Raw genomic sequence first — 18,100 nt, 5'->3', positions numbered from 1 at the left:
CTCTACCGTAGCCCCTGTACAGTGTGATCTTAGAGTGAAATCTTACCGGTCCTGTTGTCAGTCACGTTTTAGCACACAAAGTTTATATCCTTATGTTGGGATGATATACACACAACACAAAATGATATAATTTCAACAGTGGTATCAGGCAAAGGCTTGTCTAGAAAATAAAGGGGGTTTTTTTGTTTATTTTTTTTAATGACAGCATTTTATTATAGCACTTTTTCTGATTTTGCTAAGACAGTGAAGACTTCAATATAAAATGTGAATATAAGTTAAAATATTATAATAAGACTTAAATGATAACAGAAGAAAAATCACTATTTCTTTGGCTACTGTTAACATACCACTGGGGTTTTTTCCTCACATCACTCAAGGGAAGAGTGGAGACCTGCAAATTGATGGGCTTTAGGCAAAAAAAAAAAAAAAAAAAAAAAATCCATTTCTCATTTTCTGAAACATCATCTGATCTCCTAGGAAGGGTGTCGTGTCTTTATTAGCTCATTAGTCATGCTACCTGTTCTAAGATGCAGTATTTGTCAGACTTCATTTCTGAAATGTGTGTTCCATTTCATGATTTTTTTCCACCAAACGAAACAGCGTATCTTTAAATCAGTGGCATCTTAGAATTGAAGAAATAATGGCATTTTTCAATGATTTGTTTTCCATTTCTAATAGTTCATTGTCCTGTAGGAACTGGTATCTGATGATTCAGAGAGAATCTTCCACAACCTAGCCCCACCCAGTTATGTACTTCATACAGGTTGAATTGGACTGATTTCCCAGCAATGCAGAATGACTTCCAAACAGGAATGCCAGTAGAAGTTGAGAGAGAAAGATTTTGTGGTTTGGCGTGATCTGGCTGTTCATAAAAGGGATTAACGACTTGGTTCAGTTCAGTACTCCTTGAAGGAATGAACTCTTAGCACCAACTGTGGGGAGAAACCAGGGTGAATGAGACCCTTTTCACCCTGCTGTCACAGCCTGGCTGGGGGCTTGTCAGCTAGAAGACAGCATCAGATGGGCAGAGGCAGTGGGTGGTGGCCAGGAGAGATCTCATAGTGAGAGAGGGCCGTTGGCCCTGCTGACCTTTGAGCAGGGAATGCTGGAGACAGAAACCCTTACTGTTGGTGGGGAATTTTGTGCCTGAACACAGCAGCATTAAAATTTTTTTTTTTTTTTTTTTGCTGTATAGTTGATTTATAATGTGTCACTTTGTACAGCAAAGTGACTCAGTTATACACCTATATACAGTTTTTTTATATGCTTTTCCATTATGGTTTATCACAAGGTATTGAATATAATACCCTGTGCTGTACATTAGGGCCTTGTTGTTTATCCATTCTACATGTAATAGTTTGCATCTACCAACCCCAAATTTCCAGTCCATCCCTTTTCCTACCCCCATAACAGCATTAATCTTTACAAGTCACTTTTTTTAAGAGATCAGGTCAAGAGATAGGCACTCTATTTGGTACCATGTTGCTAAAATATGAGAAACAGCAATAAATGACCCAAGGTAATTGTGAAGTGATTATTCAGAAACTACAAAAGCATTATGGAGACTACTCACTACAAGAGTTCAGAGAAAGGGGGCAGTTTCACTATGCTGAGTGCCCACAGGAACACAGGTGTCCTACACACACCAGCACAGAAAGGCTGGGGGCTGGAGGGGGCTCCCAGCTTTGGTGGGAAGGGGCATGTCCGGGGCAGCCTTCCCGCAAAGCATCATGGGAAGCATCTGGACCTACTTTGCAGAGAACCCAGCCTTCTCCGCCTGCAAACCAAATGTGTTTGTGACTCTACTTGTGTGCTCACAAATTATGTCACCCTTATACTGGGTGCCTCAGAAAAGAAGTATGGTCACCTACCTCATTTAAGTAGAAGACGTATTTAAAAAGAAGTTGGGGGATTCCTTAGCGGTCCCATGGTTAGGAATCCACGTTTCCTCTGCAGGGGGCACGGGTTCGAACCCTGGTCAGGGAACTAAGATCCCTCATGCTGTTTGGCACGGCCAAAAAAAGAAAGAAAAACAAAGTTGGAGAAATTATGACAAGATTTTCACTCTTGTTATTTCTGAGTGGCAGAAGAAATGGGCATTTGGAAGGGAAATGGGGTGTTCAGTATCTTTTTCAGTATATTATATCTGCCCATAAGTAGTTTTTTAGAAAAGTAAGTCCATATGGAGAGAAAATACATTGAACACCTCAAAAGAAGCTTTTCAGATTTTAGGAACTTAGTGGGAAAGCAGAAACTCTCTCCACCCTGTGGCCTTTGGCACCATCTCACCTCTGAGTGGAACTGAACCCAGAACCTTCAAGGCCCTTTTAGCCCTGAGGTGCTGTGTCTGCAGTGACATCAGGGTTGAAGTTTAGCCCAGGATGGCAGGGCTCTGTCAGCACCTTGCGCATCCGCCTGGTCCTAGTGCTTCCAGGAGTGGGGCAAGAGTAAGGGAAGGGGACACCTCTCCTCTGGGAGGCCTGCTGCCAAACCTGCAAAGCACGCAACAGACACTGACAAACAGGATCCATCCCAACCCCACCTGCCGTTCTCCAGCTCCAAACGCTGGCAAAAGCCGGAAACCTTGGCATCCTCCCTCCTCCCCATTGCCCAAGTCAGTGGCACTTGCTTTGCTGGTCCTCTCACCCTTCTCCATCAAAATCCACACGTGTGGGTGAGTCTGCTATCAGTCCTTTAGACCTGAATTTCAGTGTTTATTTCTTCTTTGCCCCAAATCGTGGCAAGAAAAGACAGTCATCGTTCCACGTTAAAGAAGCGTCATACATCCTTGAGCACAACTGGGGAATTGGTATTTCTTGGAGACAGGTTATTAAAAAAGGGAGGGAAAGCTATGCTCCCCACTGCTGACAACTGACTGCCTAATATAACAAAAACTTCTTTTCATAGGGCACGATGCTTTAGCATTCACTTTCATCAAAGGGATCTCTTCCTCTCCAACTTCAGTTACTGTTTTACTGAGGAGGAGAGAAACTGAGGAACAGAGAAGTTGAGCAACTTGTCCAGGGTCACACAGCTAAAGATTGCCAAGTGTTCTGCTGAGAACCTGCATCATGTGGCTATAGAGCCTATGCTTTTCATGAGTGTAGGGGAGTAAGGGAGACAGAAATAGAAAGCAAGCGTCCTGAGTCCCCTACTCCAGGCTAAGACCATGGGGTGGACGTGAAGGGGTGGAGGCAAAAGGCCAGGGACTCCAGAGAGAGAGCAGAAAGCCAAGGGACTATTCCCTTTAGGGACTCAGAGATGGTGGCTTCACAGGTGTTCCAGCACCAGCATGGGGTGGCCACAGGATAGAACACAGTGCCTTCTAGCCTCCCCAGGTGGCTTTGTGGTGTGGAAGAGAAGGTCACATTGTGGCACATGCCCATGGAGGAGCCTGCAGGCCTGCTGGCAGCCACCATGGTGAGGCAGGGTAGCCCGCACCAGTGGGGAGGGAGGCATGAGTAACAGTGGGTGGATTCACAGCATCACTGAGTACCTAGGGGACCAGCAAGGGTGAAAGTGGAGGCAACAGACCCTGAATTTACCAGCCTTGTCCCCAGCAGCGGGACACCCAGAGGCAGGCGAGATCCAGTGGGTTGGAGGCTTATGAGGAAGTTCAAATTCATTGTAAAAAATAGAGGAAGTTGTCAGGTTTTGGTACAATTTGAGGGTAGTGTGTAAGCTAAACTTAAGTGTAGTGGATTCTTTTCAACTACTCATGAGTTCTAACGGTACCACTGTCAGGAAAGAACCTCTGATTTGGCGGCAAACACACCTGGTTCCAGGTGAGAAGTTGCCATAACATACTTAGGTGAAGGAAAACTTCCCTTTCCCTTGTTGTAAGATGGAAATGAAACGCCTGCATCCCTGAGGTGGGAGGAGAATTAAATGAGAAGACAACTGAAGGATCACACCAGATGCTGGCCCCTCTATTATAAACTGATCTGCAATTTCCTGAGCAAATAAAGGATGGAGAGTCATTTCTGATCAATCACAGGGCCCATATAACAGCCTTAAAGAAGAGCATGGTGGCCAAGAGTGAAGGAGGGACATGGGTCAAAATGCTCCAACCATAAAGGGCTCCAGGCATTTTCCTAATTGACCTTAGAAATCACAGATTTGACTTGAAAATTTTTTTCTTCCTTGTAAATTCCCCTGTGTGTTAGGTGTGTCTCTGGAGACTTTTTTCTCAGGAAGATTGCCAAGTGTTCAAAAATCATCTCTGGAAATGATTCAAAGCCTCAAACTTGATTATTTTTGTACCCAAACTGCATGTGCTTAAAACTAACAGGTGTTCCTGTTAAAATGCTTCTCATTTTCACCTCTCTCAGCTCAACATGAGATTTCAAAAATTCTAAAGAGCCAGAGGTGTTTCTTCCTTTTTTAAAGTAAGAAGTTGACAGTTATCTTTGAAATGTTAAAAAAGCAGGTGAAAATCTGTGAACAGGGATTGTCTCTGGGGAGTGGGGTTTTGGATGGAACTTATACTTAATACCCTGTGTTATTCAAATTAATGCATCATAGATGGCTTCAGTAAGTTTTTAGAAGCATTTAAAAAGCAGGTCGAATTCTGACCTCTGAATCTGCTTTTCCCATTAAACACATGGTCCTGGGAATACCTGCAAATCCGTGAGTTGTATGTGTGAGTGTGTAAGGAACAGACCCCTGAGATTACAAGTTCTTCCTGTTCTTAGCTGTTCAGTGCCCCCCAAAAAGCTGTACTGAGAACCGAACCTAACCTAGCAGTACAGAACCTAGCTGTACTGAGAACCTAACCTAACAGAGTCTATTTCTGACTCTGTGGCTGAGGGTTCTGGGAAAATTACCCAAGCCCTGGCTTTGTTTGACTGTGTTTCCTAACGAATCTCTCTCTTCACTAGCCTGGGACTCTCTCCTAATTTCTGCACCACTGCTAAGCAGGTAGAGTTCAGCTTGAATATGCGGCCCAATCCCTGCCCCCTCTGCCCAAGTACCTCGTTCTTTTCCCCTCTGATGATGGCTTGCCAAAAGGAAGAAGGAGCCATGCCAATCCAAAGAGTACCTGTTACAGCAGGTAACGAGTGAGTGGCAGCCAAAGGTAGGCTGTTGCCCAGAGAACTCAGTGGGGGCACCCTAAATGACCCCAGAAAATAGTGGTAATAGTCCTTGATGTGGGTCATGGTTGTAATCTCAGGAAGCATCTTTGGGAAAGTTTGCTGGGTTTAGGAACCTATAACAAGCAATCTAAGAAAAAACAGCATGAGGGCTGACGGATGGAGACTCAAGACAAGTCCCATCCTCTTCTCGACCCTCCTTCGTACAATGGCCACGCCTCAAGCATTTCCTGGGCCCCAGCTCTGGAGCTGTCCTTGGTAGACCCCTTGGGTCTTCCTGACCACACCGTCTGCCATGGCCCCTGCCCGCTCACCACAGAGAGCAGGATTCAGAATGCAGCCTGGAAAGGGAATCAGGCCAGGGCTGGGCAGGTGACTAACACAGTATGACATTTTGGTCCTTAAGCGCCCCAACCAGTTTCTTTGTGTGGATTGGTTTTAAGGTTCTTGGGAACACATGAAAGCATACAGGCTGAGTGTCAAAATATCCCCTGGCAAACAGTTTGCTCACCAAGCTGTCTGAGCATGTGATGTATCCTGAATCTCTAATCTCTAGCAAGAGAATAGAGCCAGTTCCGGGCAGTGGGGACTGTCTGAATTGACTGCCGGGAGCCAGGATGATCCTAGAGTGTTGAACCTGATACTATCATCTTCCCACTTACCCTTCGAGGCTGGGAACCAGCTCTTTGGTTAGAAGGGCACACTTCTGAAAGGACAAGATGGACATAATATTTCAAGGGAAGATGCAAATTCTGTGTGTCTGCATGACTGCCTCCACCACGAGAAGCTCCCTGAGACCAGCCAGGCAGTGTCTTCTGTGTCCCTGGGGCCAGGTGCACAGCCTAGCCCATGGTGTGTGTCCAATGGATACGGTGATTCCTGAGGCTCCTGCACCATTAGCCGACTTTCCCCCATGCTTGCCGTTGTAGGATGTTCTCTTTCTCCACATCTTGGCTCAGTTTGATTCTGTACCTGACATGTTCTTTTGCTTCATCACTGTCTTAAACGCCCATCAAGGTGCAGCCGCTGGTCCACCTCCTTTCCAGCCGTACAAGCATCTGCCATGTCGCAGGCGGCTCCTCACACATGTCCTCGTTCAGGTTTGTGGGAAAGAGAGCACTGTGCCCATTTCACAGACGGGGAGCAGATTCAAAGCTATTCAACGTCAAATTCAAGGACACACTGCGGATATGTGGCAGAGCCAGGACTCAAACCCAGGTCATCTGATTCCTAGCAGTGTGCTCCCGATTTTTCATTCACTGCTCAAGACTCTTCCTTGAGGCTTTGCAAGGGGTTTTATGGACCTCTCTGCCACATCTAAGGAATGAACAGGAAAATCTGTATTTGATGGAATGAATACTGACACTAAAAGTTAATATTCAACCCTGAGAAGTGGCTCTTCCCTGCCAGGAGCTTTCTGAGGCCATTGTCGGGAGCTCCTTCCTGGGGCTGGGCATTTATAGCTTTCTGTTTTACAGTTCATGAAATGCTCTCAACTTCTCGAAAAGCTGAGGGTTTTTTCCTCCTGGGAGGGGCTGACTCTACCCTTTATGAGAATTCCAAGGCTGCTGGTGCCCTGCCCACCAGGAAACACCTCTCTCTCTGCCACTCTATAAAGGTCCCCGGTGGCCCCAAGGGAGGACTTCTGCGGCACAGCGGCTTCCCCGGGACGTGACGTTCCCACCCGGCTACCATGAGGTTTCTAGCCCTCGCCAGCCTACTCTGCATCTTGCTTCTCTGCTTGTCCGTCGTCTCCGCAGAAGGTAGGACTATCCCCCTCCCCCGCCCAAGGTGCTGGTCCCTGAACAGGGATTCCCATGTCTGGGAAGATTGGAATCAGGAAATATTGGAGGGCAGGCCCTCACAGGCAGTGCTGGGCCCTGAAAGACGGGCTGTCACCCCTGAACCTGTACAGCACCTCTATCCACAGTGGCAGCACCGGGGGTGGCTCGGGAGTTTTAAATCCCTGCCATCTCCATCCACAGCCCCAGCTCCCCAGACACACACACACACACAAAAACTAAGTAAGAGCAGTGTGCTGACCACTCGGACACACAACCTGCCAGCTAGATTGCTTCGTGCACCGAAGTCCTCCCTTGCTGGAAGTTCTGGAGCCGCTCTATTACACGTGCATGAAGCTTGGGGCACGATCTGTGTTGAGTGAATGAATAAATTAACTAGTAGACCATCTGAGTCTGAACACCCCCAAATCTCACGCACAAAAAACACCTGTGGCAGACAGATGGGATGAGAGTATGTGGTGGGGGGCATGTTCGTGTGCATTTGGAACTGGGGGAGACAGCCCTTGCACTTCCGTGGATATGAGTATTTAGCTCTTCTGTCTTTCTCAGTTCAGATAGCTGAATATTTTGAGCTTTTGCTCTTGCCTAACCCTCTAAAAACTGCCTACTTTTTTTTGTTTGTTTGTTTTAGCAATTATGGTTATTTTAACATTTGTTGGAGTTTGGGGATATAGAAATAAACATGGAGGGAAAAACACCCATAGTTTCATGACTCAAGAATGGCCGTGTTCAACATTTTGTTTATTTCTTTTCGGTGTGCATACAAGCATCTTTGTAATTGAAAACGCTCTGTGTGTTCAATCTCGTATCTCTTTTATTGATCACTATATTATTATAGTCACCAAAAATACTTATGATTGAAATCTGGAAGCATTTATACCAGAATGTCAACAACAACCATCTCTGTCTGCACGGTAGGATTATAGAAAGTATTTGTTTTCTAAAGTTTCTGCAATGAACATTGCCACATATACAACATGGAAAACAGTGATTAGAGTTCCTCATAAACACAGTCTATAGCAATGCAATTTATCAGACCTCTTCTGTTGGAAAAGTTAGAGGTTGCCAGTGTTACCTTAATGACAATTCAATGAAGATGAATGCCTTTCCTCGTTAAGTTTCCTATCCATTTAGGAGTATATCCAGCAGATTCCCCAAAGTGGTGTTATTTAACTAATATTTTTAGGTATAACTTGCCATCAGGTGAATGTGCTGTGATGAATTTACATGTTTAGACGTTCAAATGAGTCACAACTTTGCACTATTTTAAGTATATGGTAAAAATCATGTGTGTACATAAAACATTTCCTAAGTTTAGGATTATTTTCTTAGATTACCAAAGGGAGAGAATTACTGTGTCAAAGGGCGTAGACACTTCTGAGTGACGGTGCTGAACTGTTACTCGGACAAGGGACACGAGGAAGACGTATTCTGGAGGCAGAGTATCTCCCCACACTGACTTTTTTTTTTTTTTTGCGGTACGTGGGCCTCACTGCTGTGGTCTCTCCCGTTGCGGAGCACGGGCTCCGGACGCGCAGGCCCAGCAGCCACGGCTCACGGGCCCTGCCTCTCCGCGGCATGTGGGACCCTCCTGGACCGGGGCTCGAACCCGCGTCCCCTGCACCGGCAGGCGGACTCCCAACCACTGTGCCACCAGGGAAGCCCTGACTTTTTTATTTACGGAAAATAGATCACCTCAAGGCCCACTCTTCCCACAGGCCCTCCTGTAGCCTGGCCCATCCTGAGTTTCCTTGAATAAACATTCCTGAGCCCTCAGCCTTGGGAGTTGAAGTTCCCTCCTGTCACTCTTGTACAGACCCAGTCCCTGGCAACCCCAAGCACGCTAAGAGAGGGTCTCTGTTCCTGTGTCTGCCCTCAGGGAGAAGGCATCTGAGTCATCCTGCCAAGCCCGGGAAAGGCAAGCCCTGCTGTCCCCGAGTTCCTGGCCCTGACATGATGACCCGGAAAGGTAAGCACCTGCCCAGATGTAAGGAGAAGCTCTGGGGAGGCCGTGAGACAGGCCGTGTATGCACCCCTGGCCCCCGTGCCTGGGGGACATCAGGCACTTTTGCGGAAGGGCCACAAAGAGACCTGATCTCACCCTCACTGAGCTTCCCGTCTAGTGGGGCAAACTGACCCCCCCCCCCCAAAAGTCAACAATTAATCACCTTGAACTGAATACATTCCCACAAGGGAAAGAACAGGATGCAATTAGAAAATGGGATGGGAAAGACCCCTACCCTGGGTGGGAGGCATCAAAGCAGGTGACATTTGTGCGACCTGAAGAAAGACAAGGAACTGGCACCCGGAGTGTGGAGGGGACAGGGCAGGGCAGGCGGGGAAGCAGCAGGCGAGCAGGCAGGAGATGGGCAAGAGGGGTGGGGTGGGGGGAGTCTGGAGGCACTCACGGAAGCTACGAACCAAGGCAGGGCTGACCTCGTGAGTGAGCTGGCACGTGAGGCAGGGTGACCAGAGGGGATGGGGCACACAGGTCCAGGGAGTCCCAGAGCTGTGGGCAAGCAGCACCCGTCCAAGGCGCCAGGCTAGAGGTGCAGATCCGGGCTCCCTGCCAGGGCGAGGGCTCAAAGAGCAAGGCTACCCTCTCCTCCAAGGCCGGAGGGGACTGGGGAGTGAGGGAGACGGGCCAGCAGAGGGCTGCAGGCACCCAGCTCCCAGGACTGGGGCACCAGGCCAGGGGCAGGCTGACGCATGGGAGTTGCCTGACCTGGGGTGCAAGGTTAGGACAGCTGGACCTCTGCTGGCCTTTGGTAGGAGGGTCCTAGAGCCTGGACCTGGCAGAGCTCCCATGGCAAAAGCAAGCCAGGCCTGACACAAACCCAGGGTTCCTGCCTGCCCGCCCACCGTTGCCCCCCCACCCCGCCCCTGCAGCCTAAGGCCACTTCTCAGAAGTCTGAGAAGGCCCCAGCCCTGCTGGCTCCTCTGGGGCGGTGGCCCAGGGAACCTGTGATCAGAGCCGAGCTCCCACACCCCTCCCAGCTACCAAGAGTCCTGTGCACCAAGCTGGGGGCGGGTGGGGGCCTGGGTGTGAAGCAGAGGGAGGAAGGCAGGCTGCACAGCTTAGCCTCGGGCCACTTCTCTGGAGAAGCTGACAGCCCCTCCTTTGAGACTGGCCTCACATCCCGCTGGGGTCGGGTAAAAATAACCACTTCTCACACACTGAGCCCCAGTGTGACGCCCGGCCGGGGCTGGCTGACTGCAGCTCTGCTCTCCCCGGAGGCTCCAGCCTGGAGGAGGAGGTGTGTGAGTCCTTCCCCATGGGGAGGGGCAGGGTATGCTCAGACCCTGCAACCCCTCCCCAGGATGGACTTGCTCAGAGGCCCTTGTCGATGAAGATAATCAATAAACAATCAATAATAAGAATAGAAAATAGTTTGATTTGAGCCAAACTGAGGACTAGCCCAGAAGCCCGCCTCCCAGATTACTCTGAGAAAATGTGGAGAAGCAGGGTTTTCAGCACAGTTTTTTATCTTGTCAGAGCAAAGAACATTAAACAAGTCAGGGTTGCATTTCTTCAAGGTTTCAAAAAAAAAAGAACAGACCAGCATGTACACAGCGACTCAGTATGACCTTGGCACCTGGGAAGGAATGCTAATCAAAGGAGTACCAGCCCTGGCATCCCAGGAAGAGGGGCATTTAATCTATATTTTAAACATGGACATTCTTTACTTCTGGTCAATGTGCCCTTTTACTCTTCAAAGCAGATGTACAATGTATGTTTGATAAGGCCACACACAGGCTATTTTAGTTAGCATAAAATTCAAGTTAACTCGCGTATAAGCCAGAATGACTTCCCTATTTCTCAATATGTGAAAAAAATTTTAGTTTTTGGCCACGCTGCACAGCTTGTGGGGTCTCAGTCCGCCGGTCAGGGATTGAACCCAGACCACGACAGTGAAAGCCCAGAATCCTAACCACTAGGCCACCAGGGAACTCCCTGTGAAAATTTCTTTCATCACAATAAACATAAGAGAAGTTAAGGATGCATGGTGCGTGCGCACACATGTACACACGCACAGACAAGCCCACACGGTTCATAGGAAACAGCTGGGTTAACTCCTTGTGCACAGTACAATGGCAGCTCTTTTTTCAGTCACACAAGACTTTAGGATAATCTAAGTGCATGGCTCCCGTGCTGAGTCTGGATTTCTTGTAGTGTATATGTCTTTTAAATTCCATTGCAGGAATTTGCAAACAACTTAGAACAAGAAGAGCAAAAAACATTTTTACTAGGTCCCTGTCATGCGGTCTCATTTAAATGCTTGGAACCACCCTGGGGAAGCACAGTCACCACTTTACAGATTGGGAAACTGAGGCTCAGAAAGACTATGAGGCAGAGCCAGGAACTTGGATCTGTCTTCCTCCTTCCACTGCAACAAACGCTGTCCTCCAGAGAGAGAACTTTCCAGCATCACGCTTATGAAGACATGTGCGTGCCCAAGGGAGACTGCATACTTTCTGGAAGGAAAGTTCCATCTGGGTTGGAATCTCAGCTCCACCACTGGCTAGCTGTGCGCCCTTGAGCAGGTACCCCAGCTCTGCTAAGCCTCAGTCTCCTCACCTGTGAAAGGGTATAATAATGGACTCTATATTTTCATAGAGTCTATTACCTCATTGTCCATGGGGTCATGACTATAAAGCCAGGCATTGGCCTGGCACCAGCTACCCCATAAACTTGCCCTCCCGTGGCTGTGGAGGAAGTCTGAGCTTGCCCAGGCTTGGAGGTTCCACTCGCCATCTTCCAGGGCTGACCCTGGGGCTCACTCAATGCTGTGGAATCAACAGCAGGGACACTGGGTGTGCCAGGCTCTGGGAATTCAGCCTCTCTATCCCAGTTCACTGACATAGGAGTGTCTGCGCATGTCTGTCAAAAGAGAAGGTAACCTGGGGCAGCCTGGAGGATGTCCCTGAACTGACATCACCAGCTGTGACACACGCAGGACAATATCACCTACCCTCCAATCTAAGGCATCTTTCCTGAGCATGGCTTTTACCTATGTGCTCTTCTAGGACCGTGGCGGTGACAGGAAGAGGCGGGCACAGGACTCTGGGTCAATTTGACAAAACCATTGTCAAAAATCAATGTGCTGAGTGGCCAATTTGCTGAACTTACCACATTTACCAATTTACTAAAAGAGGGCTTTCTATAAAGCATTTGAAAAGTTTGTAGCAATCTATATGGCAGCATTTTTAAAAGGAATGTTCAATTTGTTGATTCTGTTAGCACTTGAGGAACCCCAGGTTTAGGCTGGGGTCAGACTGACAGCTGTCTAGACCCCGCCAGCTGGGAAGTTCTGTGACCCTGGGGACTCTGTCAAGCTGCCCTCCATCCATGTGTCCTGAGGCTGTGAGTGAGAGGGAGCTCCTGGGGAAGGCTGGGGCGGCCTTGTGGGAGGGTCCCTCGAGTCTGAGAGTGTGCCTGCCTATCCCACAGACTTCCCGAGGCCTGAGAGCTCCGTGCCACCCTCGCTGCTTTGAAGCCCAGCAAAATGACTTGACCCATAGTGGGAGACAGGGGCTGAAAGGGACACAGAGAGATTTCTTCCCCACCGTGGGGTTGCCACTGTCTTCAGAAAGGAGCCCAGACTGCAGAGACAAAGGTTACCCACTGAGGACCACGAGTGTGATGACTTGAGAATTTTGGCAACTTTGGGTGGTAGCAGGGTGGACACAAGGGCTCAGTACAATGGATGCAGGAAAGGAGGAGGTGGAGAGGGTGCCCGGCCCATACTGCCCAGTGGACCAATCAGAGGGACTCAGATCAGCAGTCTTGCTCTTTGTGATTATACCTGTCAGCCACGGCTGCATAACAAAACACCTCCAACTTCAGTGGCCCAAAACAATAAGTAGTTATCATTTTCCATGTGTCAACAGGTCAGTTGAATGGTTCTTCTCGTCTTGGCTGGGCTCACTCATTCTTCCAAGGGTTGGACAGGCACTTCTGCTGAGCTTGGCTGGGCTCTCTCACACGTTTGGGGGTTGGTGGTCTGAAGCTAGGATGGTCTCAGTTGGGCAAATGGACTCTCTTCCACATGGTGTCTCATCCTCCAACAGGCAAACTCAGACTTGTCTACCTGGGGCTGCAGGGCTCCTCCTATGTGAGTGGAAGTACCTAAGGCCTCTTCAGGCCTCCGAACTGGTCCACCTTCATCTCCACTGCATTCTCTTGGTCAAAGCAAGTCACCAGGCCAGATTCCAGCAGCAGGGAAATAGACCCCTTATCATGATGAGAGAAGCTGCAAAGTCACATTGCAAAGGGAGGGTGGAGAACTGCACCCATATTTGCAGTCAGTTAACTGCAGTGTTTATTGTAGGAGCCACAGAAGAGAATCTTGGGGCCTGAGGGTGGGGACAGGGGGTGGAGGGGAAACAGTGATCAGGAAATCATGGTTCTCCATCAAAAATGCTGGTGGAGAACTCTCACAATATGATACTAATAGAAAGGAGTAGTTTACAGTGTATATTACTATGGTTATCGTTATGGAAAGGCAAAAGCACTTTCAAATAGGAAGAAAAAGAGAAAATTACACCAATATTAGCACTTATTTATGATTAAGAGATGAAGCTATGGATGAATTATGATAATTAAATTTATTTTTCATATAGCTAGTGATTATATAGCAATTACTGTGCAGCACTTACATCTGCTAACTCATTTAACCCTCACAATAATCCTAGATACTTTTGCTATCCTCATTTTTACAGATGAGGTGCCAAAGCACAGAGAGGTTTAGTAACTTGTTGAAGGTCACCCAGCTAGGGTGGGTAAGTAAGTGGCAGAGCTGGGCTTTGAATCCAAATAATCTGGCTCCAGATTCTATGTTCTTAACAATCATACCACCTTGCATATAATAATAATCCAGAAACGAAAACAGGAAAAAGAAGAATTTCATTACCATAATTTAATAACCCTCCTCATTCATTTGTGTTTCCTTTTTTTTATACAAACATACTTACCTAGTTTTATTTTTATTGTACCTCATTTTTTAATTTTTAAAATTAACATTGCATTGTAAGCATTTTTCTTCATGATGCTATATAGTCTTCATAATCACACGGTTTTATCTCTGTTAAACATTTCCATCATCACGAGGTACCATTTACTAATTAACCATTTCTCTACCATAGGATATTCAGATTGTTTCCAGAATTTTTTTGTGCTATTAAAAACAAAACTATGGGGACTTCCCTGGTGGCGCAGTGGTTGAGAATCCGCCTGCCAATGCAGGGGACACGGGTTCGAGCCCTGGTTTGGGAAGATCCCACATGCTGTGGAGCAACTAAGTCCGTGCACCACAACTACTGAGCCTGCACTCTAGAGCCGGCGGCCCACAACTACTGAGCCCGTGCCACAACTACTGAAGCCCGCACACCTAGAGCTCGTGCTCCACAACAAGAGAAGCCATTGCAATGAGAAGCCCACACACCACAACGAAGAGTAGCCCCGACTCACTGCAACTAGAGAAAGCCTGCACACAGCAAAGACCCAGTGCATCCAAAATAAATAAATAGATAGATAACAAAAACTACGGAGCTTCCCTGGTGGCGCAGTGGTTAAGAATCCACCTGCCAATGCAGGGGACACGGGTTCAAGCCCTGCTCCAGGAAGATCCCACATGCTGTGGAGCAACTAAGCCCGTGCGCCACAACTACCGAGCCTGCGAGCCACAATTACTGAAGCCTGTGCACCTAAAGCCCGTGCTCTGCAACAAGAGAAGCCACCGTAACGAGAAGCCTGCGCACCACAACCAAGAGTAGCCCTCACTCACCACAACTAAAGAAAGCCCAGGTGCAGCAGCAAAGACCCAAGGCAGTCAAAAAATTAATTAATTAATTAATTACCTTAATAAAAAACTATGGGGACTTCCCTGGCAGTCCAGTGGTTAAGACTTGGCCTTCCAATGCAGGGGGTGCTGGTTCGATCCCCGGTCGGGGAGCTAAGAAGCCACATGCCTCGTGGCCAAAAACCAAAACATAAAACAGAAGCCATATTGTAACAAATTCAACAAAAGACTTTAAAAATGGTCCACATCAAAAAATCTTAAAAAAAAAAAACAAAAAAAAAAAACTATGAAGACTAGCTTAATGCATGCAGGTTTTTTTTTCCTTATGGATTATGCTTCCCATAAATGGGACTGGTTTGTCAGAAGATGAGACACATATTGCCTGAGACAGGGAGGAGACAGCCTGAGGGTCCAAGGGCCTGCAAGTAGGTGTGGGTGAACCCTCCCACCACCGCCATCAGAAACAGGGCTTCCAGACCCCTCAACTTTAGTGGACTCTGCTCTTGACAGAGACAGTTGAACAGGTAAACTACCTTCTCTCCATCTTCTGCCTGTAAATCAGATTACTGCCTGCTGGGATAGAAATAGCCTGGGCTGGTCATGTTTGCAATGAAAAGCCCCCTCTGGGCCTCCAGGAAGGAGTGTAAGATCTGACTCTTGCTTTAATTTTTTTTAAAAAAATATTTGTACCTAAAAATTAATCTTAACTGTATTTTCCCCTCTCCCCCACCTTGACTCTGTCTGCCTCTCTGCCTCTTGTCTGGTCTTGTCTGCCCACTGCTCCTTCCCAGGACACCATGTGAGAAGCTGCAGACCATGCAAGTTCAAGCCAAAGCCCCACTCTTGGGTGGTGCCTGGGGCACTCCCACAGGTGTAGTGCTCCCCAAAACAGGCTCCATATAGCCTAGACCCTCATGCTCAGTGCCTTAGACACCCAGAAGACTTAGGTTCCCCCAGAATACTCCCCTCAAAGTTGGGGCTGATGACAAAGCCTCTGCCCATGAACCTGAGCCTCTTCTCTTAAACACAACATTTCTTGCCTGCCATGTTGGACTGTGCTCATGCTGCCTTTTAGAAAAGCCAGAACCAGAATCTTCTGAAAACCACCACATGGATTCAAAGGTCAAAGTCCTGGAATGCCTGTCTTGTTGTGTGGCCCTGGACAAGTAACTTAGCCCCTCTGGACTCATGCTGGCTCAGAGATATAAAATCCAGCGAGACAAAACATACAAGGAAGGCATCAATGGGCTTCACTAACCCCTTTCAACCTTCATGGCAGTGAGCTGGGACGTTGGAGGGCTTCGTGTCGGGCAGCAAAGGCCCTGGGAAAGTTCCAGAACTCCAGATCCTGGTCTCAATCATGCCACCAACCTTCAGAGTTATTGTGTGCCAGGTTCAGCCCACCTGGCCTCAGTCTCCACCTGGAGCCTTGAACGCTGACAGTCAAGACTCCACTGTGACCTGTGGCAGCTACAAATCTGGAGACTTCTGAGCCTGCTAGGGTGCAGGGTAACAGGAGCCCAAGAGCAGCCAACCAGCCATGCAGAGGTTCATCTGTCCTGAGATAGTACACCTAAGCCCCACATCCCGTGGCTCCTGAAGGAACCCCTTCCTGACTTCCCAATGTGAATCTGCTGGAAAGAACGCTCAAAGAAACAAATTGTAAATAAATAAACAAAATGCATGGCACATGGTTGCTTGAGAAAATTGGTGGTAGGGCCTGAGCCACAGCTTTCTACTAGAGGAAACCCCACACCCTGAGGTCTCTCCTGCAGGCCACGCCTTCCTCACAGCACACCCTAACCAGCAAAAGAGGGGAGAGAGGAATAGTGACAAGAGCAAGGGTCTTGGTCCGACGCACCAGGACTCAAACCCCAGTCCTCCCCAGGATTTTCGTGTGACCTGGGCAAGTCAGTTTCCCTTGTCTGTAAGATGGAGAGTCCAGGACCTATTCAGAGGGTTAACATGAGGCTCCGGCAAGTAGACAGCTGTAAAATGCCCACAAGGGGCCTGGCACACAGAGGAGCTTGGTTCCGGAAGCCCCTGCCTTCCCTGCCCCCCACCCTAGGGGAGTGTTTATGCCCAAGTGAACACAGAACTGCGGAGAGAAGGCTCAGAGGGAACAGATGGCCCAGGTCTAAGAGGATTATCCCTCAGTAAATGCCTTCTAATCTGATTCTCCCGGCAAGGTGAGAAGGCCCTCCCCACGTCATCCCACAGGCACGTCTGAGAAGTCCAGGCCAACCAGGTGCGAGGCTGATAGGCAGAGCTTCCCTGGCCCTGGGCAATGGGGACAAAGGTCCTAGGGCAAGCTCAAAGTCCCTACCTTGTCCTAGGACAGACCTTTGCCTTCCTTCCAGGAACTTCATTTGCGAGCTCATTCACTCACTCAGTTATCCATTCCTGGGGGTAGGTAATGGTCAGACGGTGCTAGTTGTGAGGCTCAGAGCTGAGCAAATATGGTCCTCGAGGGCAGAGAAATCGTCACGCAGTTGTGAGGCAAGAACAGAGGACCAGGCACGGGAATGGACGTGAAAAGAGGAGGAGCTTATGCTTACACTGAGTTATGGGAGAGTCCCAGCGGGAGAATGGGTGTGTGTGTGTGTGTGTGTGTGTGTGTGTGTTCGTGTGTGTGTGTGTGTGTGTGTGTGTGTGTGTGTGTGTGTGTGTGTGTGTTAGGGTGAAGCAGGGGTAAAGACTTGAGTGTTTGAGAAGAATCTAGCAACTGGACAGCAAAATCGCGGGACAAAAGCGAAGTGGAGTTTTCAGTCTGGGGCCATGAGAGCACCCAAACGTTATCAGATATTTAGAGCTTATCCTGAGGACGATGGAGAGCCAGAGCTGTCTGTGAGCAGGAGAGAACGCAGGTAGGAAGGACCATCAGGAAGAGATGGAATGAGCTGGAACGAAGGCAGAACAGCAGGGGAGGGACACAGGGGAGGGATTCCAGGGGCTTCTGAACAGCAGTGGAGCAGGCTTGAGGCTCGGTAAGTGTATGGGCTGGGGGCCAAGTCCACAGTGGACATTTCCTGCGCTGTGTGGGACTCTCACCAGGAGCTCTCTTGCAAGGTGAACCCCTCGCCGCCCAGCAATGGGGGAGCTGGCCATTCCAGATCCTCGTCCCTCGCCCATCTCCTCTCCGCTCCACCGCACTCCACCTTACCCAAGAGAAGATAAAGAAAACACTCACACGAAACTAGACACACGTGCTCGAGAGTCAACAGGAGGAACAATTCGAAGGCCAACAATTCCTCAGGAAAGCACAACCGCAGAAGCTTCGGCATCTTTGAGGGCGCACTAGGGAAGTCATTTAAGGTACACAAATAAAAGGAAGACACAGCCTGGCCCTTGGGAGGAGGCTGTCTCTGAGGGGCAGGAATGCAGTCCCCGCAGCTCTGAGCCA

The 18,100-nt window shown here is 48.6% G+C and overlaps 1 protein-coding gene across 1 annotated transcript; it reads left to right on the top strand.

Moving 5' to 3' along the window:
- The first annotated feature begins 5,468 nt into the window (after nucleotides 1–5,468).
- Nucleotides 5,469–17,639, top strand: GPR15LG (G protein-coupled receptor 15 ligand). Its single transcript, XM_073793387.1, has 3 exons — nucleotides 5,469–6,856; nucleotides 8,775–8,864; nucleotides 15,489–17,639. The coding sequence occupies exons 1-3, from the start codon at nucleotides 6,787–6,789 to the stop codon at nucleotides 15,572–15,574; spliced, it is 246 nt and encodes an 81-aa protein (XP_073649488.1). The 5' UTR covers nucleotides 5,469–6,786; the 3' UTR covers nucleotides 15,575–17,639.
- Nucleotides 17,640–18,100: the final 461 nt, after the last annotated feature.

Source organism: Tursiops truncatus, chromosome 16 (genome assembly GCF_011762595.2).
Source record: "Tursiops truncatus isolate mTurTru1 chromosome 16, mTurTru1.mat.Y, whole genome shotgun sequence".
NCBI lineage: Eukaryota > Metazoa > Chordata > Mammalia > Artiodactyla > Delphinidae > Tursiops > Tursiops truncatus.
Note: the sequence above shows the minus strand (reverse complement) of the source record. Positions and strands in the feature narration are given on the sequence as shown.

Coding starts and splice junctions, on each gene's coding strand:
- GPR15LG (XM_073793387.1), top strand. CDS start 6,787: ATGAGGTTTCTAGCCCTCGCCAGCCTACTCTGCATCTTGCTTCTCTGC. Junction 6,857..8,774: donor GTCCGTCGTCTCCGCAGAAG/GTAGGACTATCC, acceptor GTCTGCCCTCAG/GGAGAAGGCATCTGAGTCAT. Junction 8,865..15,488: donor TGACATGATGACCCGGAAAG/GTAAGCACCTGC, acceptor GCTCCTTCCCAG/GACACCATGTGAGAAGCTGC.